Source organism: Sphaeramia orbicularis, chromosome 24 (assembly GCF_902148855.1).
Source record: "Sphaeramia orbicularis chromosome 24, fSphaOr1.1, whole genome shotgun sequence".
NCBI classification, from domain to species: domain Eukaryota; kingdom Metazoa; phylum Chordata; class Actinopteri; order Kurtiformes; family Apogonidae; genus Sphaeramia; species Sphaeramia orbicularis.
Genome location: NC_043979.1, coordinates 12,513,599 through 12,519,598, shown reverse-complemented (window position 1 = coordinate 12,519,598; position 6,000 = coordinate 12,513,599). Strand labels below are relative to the sequence as shown.

At 44.9% G+C, this 6,000-nt stretch overlaps 1 protein-coding gene across 2 annotated transcripts in view; it reads right to left on the bottom strand.

Annotated features, from left to right (window-relative positions):
- Positions 1-396: 396 nt before the first annotated feature.
- flrt2 (fibronectin leucine rich transmembrane protein 2) overlaps positions 397-6,000 on the bottom strand; it is a 162,661-nt gene continuing 157,057 nt past the window's right edge. For both annotated transcript variants that reach the window (XM_030128766.1, XM_030128765.1), the window contains one exon: positions 397-5,148. In XM_030128766.1, coding sequence (XP_029984626.1) covers positions 2,722-4,701 — 1,980 coding nt within the window. In that variant the 5' untranslated portion in view covers positions 4,702-5,148 and the 3' untranslated portion in view covers positions 397-2,721. The remainder of the gene's footprint in view (positions 5,149-6,000) is intronic.

Below are 6,000 nucleotides of genomic sequence, written 5' to 3'. Positions count from 1 at the left end.
TAAAAGAATTAAAAACAAACTGTATGAAATTTTTTTTGACATTATTCCACAAGTGTGCGAAAAAGGCACACTTGGTGCTTAGTAAGGGCCTTGCTGGACGGGATACGGGGGGGTTAAACAAGTTTTTTTTTTTTTTTGCACATTATCTCCATGAACTGAGTTATGACTAGTATTAGAGTATGTTAAAATGTGAGAAAACATCAGATTAGCCGCATTAAAAATGTTTTTATTTCATAGTTTTCAAACAGTGTATTACTTACTGATATTGCATTTTAAATACATGTTTCTTTGCTTCAAAAATTAAACACATGGTGTCCAGCTGAGCGGATATTTTTGTAACTCCATGAAAAATAGGTTCATTAAAAAAAATTCAATCGGATTATTTTTTTCATGCCTAAAAAGGAATAAAAACACTCAGAAAAAAAAAAAAAAATCTTGACTAAGGCTCTTATAATTCACGCATGAAAGGGTTAAATCAAACTAAATGTCTCATTTTTGCTATTTTGTTCTTGGTTGAAATAAATTCAAACACTGTGACTGTGAGGGTCTGTGCATCATTTTAACATAAAACATGATTGTAATCTAAGCTATTGCTGGAATTACAGTAAGTGCAGCTACTTGAGATGCCGTGACTGCTGCTTGCTAAGAGATAATCTCAACAGTCTGGACAAACTCAAGTGCAAGCCCTTAAAATGCGTTTCTGCTTTTAAATGTTCGTCCTAGTTTTGAGTTGATTTTAAGCAGCTGAATCGTCACACACCGCAAAGAGTTAACGCACTCCTTCTCCCAGCGTGAGTTTCATGCAGCCGAGTGAAAATAAGGTCTACATATTTTCTCCCTTTTTTGGTCGAGGATTAGGAGGAGAGAGGGGTGGAGGGGGGTCGGCGGTGGGAATGCTTTAAGCTTGGCCCCTCAAAATAAAATCATGTCAAATCAAATAAAGTCTTCTTAAGAGGTACATAATGAAGACCTCACAGTGGAACCTCACATGCATAAAGCTGCCATCACAGCCCGTAAGGTGAAGGGCAACAGAAGCGTTTTAATTGAGCCCATGCAGGGATCAGAGACAAACAGACGGTGAGACAGACAGAGAGCGGAGGCCGGAATCACCCGAGCGTCAATGAACCCGGACTGTTGTGAAGTGAGCAGGTGCATTTTTCAGGTGAGCGAACCATAAGTGAAGGTGACACATTCATAAACGTAGACAAAGGGATAAATGATGAGACACGAGATGAGCTGCTCCGTCACAACTGCGCTCCGAGCATTGAGAGGATCATGGGCGGAGTGGAATCTCTTTGTTGTAATTTCCTAATTTATCAAAAACTCTAATGAATGCTACGACAAGGTTGAAATAAGTGGGTGTATAATTAGCGCTATGTGTGTGTCATCTGAAAATTCATCACATTCTCTTTTTCTTAGCCCTCCACACACACGCTTGGAGAAACAGAGGCCTTCCCTACGTGATAGACCATAGTTGTGAAAATCCATATCATTTAGTCACCAAACAGAGAAAAGACTGTTAGTTTTAAATGATTCCACATCATTAAGTAGTTCGATGAGCAATAACACTCTAAACAATTCTGTTTGAGCATGAGTAATGTCGCCTGGGTAATGGACTCTAGGGGAATGGTGAAGGTAAAGTGATCTATGCAGCTTCCTTTCTCTCCGTCTGACTTTGCCCTCTGTTCCTCTGTCCCACACACGAAGCTGAGACAAACTGCCCCCTTGTGGCTTCACTCGTCAAAGCAGGGGGTGGAAAGAAAAAACAAAAAAAAAAAGCTGAGCAAATTAGGGAGTTTTTTCAAAAGGATTTGCAAGTCTCAGCACATCCATGCAGCTCATTACAGACAAAAAAAAATCTTTGTTGCTTTTTAGGCCCGTGTTAATAATTGAACCGAGATGTGTTACACTTCATTAAACAAAAAACAAATGTGCTGAAAATGACACATCCTTTCACACAGGTTTTTCCAAAAGTGTATTATTGACCAAGCTCAACTTTGCCCTGTAAACTACCAGAACAAAGATGCTTTTAGTTTTGCACGACTTTTGGGAAATCTCAGTCGAGGTCTGATGACAGTCTACCGACACAACCCCCCCACATGTGGGTACCGCTGCTGCTCATTTCCTGTCTCGCTTCCATTAATAAGAAAGAGCACTTCAATTCGCTTCTTTTACAGCACGCCACTAGTTGAGGCAGTGCTGTTTACACAGCGATCTAATCAGAAATGTTTTTGTTTCCACTGTGCTGTGTTTCGTTACTGCTATATCGGTGAGGCGTTTGCAGTGTTTCAAAAGCGCAAAAAAGGCCATATTTTGCTTCTGTGGTTAGCAAAGGATCCCAGCCCTCTAAGCATCCAACATTTCCAAGGCTGACAACATTTGTCAGGAGCTACACCCAGGGTGCCGTGATTGTACAAATCCATGTTCATGTACAGTACTGACCATTAAAACAACTTTCAAAACCCTGCTGGTTATAAAAAAGAAACACCTGTATCTCTTTTTCTAAGAATAAAAAAGATAGCAGAGAATCCCACATTATTATCCACAGTATAAATTACATTGTAGACAGAACTTGGAAATATATATAGTACAGTTAAATTTCACTAGAATTTTTTATGTTTTTTGTTGTCTACACAAATAGTGTGCATGTGTGTGTACTTATGCATGTGTTGTAAAGTGTTCTGGGGTATGTGTGTGTATGCTGCTGTACTATTTGCCGCATCACGTGTGGCAGAACTCTGTACTGGGCACGTTGCTGCTCTTGCAGTAGGCTATGCTGTTGTTACTGAGGTGACAGTCTCTAAATCCAATGCCCCCATTGGGCGTGTAGATGGGCTGGATGCGGAAATCTCCTTTGAGCAGCTGTTCATTGTTCAGTGCCACTATCTGGAAGCTGGTCTCAGTCATCTCAAGAATGGAGTTATCCTTCTTGGTTCCAGCCTCGCAGTAGTCGTCTTTTCTCCTGCCCCGGTTGTATTTCCATTTGGTCGAAGATGACCGGCTCTTCCTGTGCATGTGCCAGCAGAACAAGCTGAGCAGCGTTATCAGGATGATAAGCACCGCCCCACCTATGATCCCAGCCATTAGCAGCGTGGAGTTGAAGCTCTCCTGAGGAGACTGCGCTGAGCCAGTAGGCTTAGGCAAGGCAGACTTGGTCCTGGCTTCAGAGCATATAGTATCCTCTCCAGGCCTGTAGGAGTTTAGGGTGTCCAGCACATGCACGCAGATCCGGTACACGGACCGAGGCTCCAGGTTGGTGAGGCTTATATGCCGGCGGTCCCCACTCACCGTCTGTTCCCGCATTCCTTCGGTTATTTGGCTTTGGCCCCTTTTGACCCAAGTGACTTTGTAGGCTGTGACTGTGAAATAGGAAGCCCAGCTCACCTCGATATTAGTGGAGTTGACCACATGAAAAGAGATCTGGAGGGGGTCCTCGTAAGGAGGCAGGGGCCCGGACGGGTTATTATGGATAGGGGGTAAGGGTGGGGAGGGTGACTCAAAATTGTACGGTATGGATGTGGTGATGAGGGTGGAGAATATGGTGGTGACAGGGGTGGTTGTGGGTGGAGGAGGGGGTGTGGAGCGGAGAGTAGGCCACGGCGGCTGGTCATTATCAACCGGACACTCGATAATATCCAGCGTGAGCTCTCTGATTGCCATGCCACGCACCTTCTCTGGACTCAGGCACACAAACCCTCGGGCATTGATGAAGGAAGGCAATGACTTCAGCCACACCACCACCCATTTCACAGCACAGTCACAGCGCCACGGGTTATTTCGCACTGAGAGCTGCCTTAGGCTTGACAAGCCATCAAACACACCCTGTGTAAGAGTCTGCAGCTGATTGCTGGAGATGTCCAGCTTTTCCAGCCTGTTGAGGCCAGCGAAGGCCGCCACAGGGATCTGGTCGATCTGGTTCTCCTGCAGGCTAAGTTTGACAAGTGACTGACTAGGTAAAAGGGGAGGGGGGAAGGTGAGTGAATTGCGGCCCAGAGCTAGTTCACGGAGGTTGGTCAGGTCATGGAAGGTTCCCGGTGCAATGCCCTCATCTATCAGCAGGTTCCCGTCCAGCAGGAGGCGCTGCAGGCGTGTTACATTCTGAAATGCCTCCTCCGCAATGACGGCGATGCGGTTCTCGTCCAACCGAAGCTCTTTCAGGTCCTCGGGAAGACCAATGGGAACACTGCTTAAGTGGTTTTTACTGAGGAAGAGGAGTTTGAGGCTCACTGCCTCCCTAAAGGCTCCTTCTTCCACCCCCACTGTGGAGATGGAGTTATCATCAAGGTGCAACTCCTCTAATCGAGTCAGTTGAGCCAGGGCTGCTCTGGAGATGGTTTGGATATTGTTCTCCTGGAGATGAAGAACCCTGGTGTTTTTGGGCAGGTTGACGGGGAACTCATCCAGCTGGTTGCCATAGAGATAGACAGTTTCCACAGAGGCCAGATTGTGAAGTTCCACAGGGAAGCCAGCATTGTTGATCTGGTTGTTATGCAGGTAGAGGATCTTGTAGCCCTCTTGTATCCCCAGAGGCACTGATGTCAAGCTGCGTTCATTGCAGTACACAAACTCTTTGTCACAACGACACTCTTCCGGGCATGAGGCACCTGGACTGAACTGCATTTGGAGGCTTACGATAACAGTCAACCAAAAATGCAAAAATGAAGCCCAACCTTTATTCCAGGGTCCAGCCAGAATCTCCATAGTGGAAAAACAAAACAGGAAAAGTAAAACCAATAAAAAAAAAAGAAACTGGCAGAAATAAAACAAATTAAATTCAGAAAGGCAATGACGTATATATCCACCAAAAAAGGAAACAGACCCAAGAAAGTCCACTTTGGGGAGTTTTGTAATGATGCAGTTAGCTGGGAAAAGAGCAGGAAACTGTGGGAGTAATCCTGTAAATGCTAGTCCTCAGCTGAAGAGCGATGGTCTCATTAGTGGCGGCCAGTCCTCTGACTGACTCCATCCATGCTGAGACATCAGACCATAGCAGGACTCTTCACTCGATGCTCCATGCAGAGCTCAGCCAGGGCCAATTTGAAGCCACGTCGAAGAGAGCCACCGCAGGCTCCACTCGCCTGTCCGTCACACACTGCTGGTCCCCGACCAGGGCAGAGTCCAGGGGGGGTGACATTTGGATCCAGAGACCTGTGGGAAAACAAAGAAATGCTAGATTAGTATTTTCAGGGGTGGCCTGTTTCTCAGAAAAAAGAGGCCTCTCTTCCCCTCCCTTCTTCCTTGGTTCTTTATTTGACATACAAACATGAACACACACATAGTTTTCTTCCTTTCGCTCTTGTCTCTTATGTCTCTTTCTTTCTTATCCATGCACAAAGTCACAGTCACAAACTGTATTGTTAAGTGCTGATGTAAAATTATGCACTGGCTATTAAAAACGAGTCAAACCATCTGATAAATATTCAGAACAGCTCTTGCACATCCGGTTTCACAGACATAAAGAAGGCTTTTATCCCTTCCGCTCTATCAAAAGAGGGAATAGAGGACTGCAAGGACACACACTCATGGATTCATAGAAGTTCTTAGCAACACTAATGTCGATCGAATGGAAAATATGCACAAAAAAAAAAAAAAAAAAAAAAAAAAAGAACAGATTATACCAATAGGCTAAACACATCAGTTCTTTTTTGGTGTGGCAACATGGAAACACAACACAGAAAGACGGTATTCTGGGGATAAACAGGACTGTTGCAGCTGTCTTTTATTCTGTCTGGTTGAGCAGACGTCGTGGGCAGAGGTACACAAGTAAACACACAAGTGCTTACAGTAAACACAGGCTATGTTTTCCTGGTGGCCCAAGGTGGAACTCATTATTACATGTAGGCCCGAACACACTATCATTGAAGTCGAAAGATTTAAGGCTGCAACAAAGGGAATTCCAGGTGGAAAGAAAACATCAGTAGAAGGGAAGAAAGAGAGAGTCGAGGGACGGAGACCCGGCGTACCGACTCCTCCTGTCGGCATGGTGACATACACAAGCTG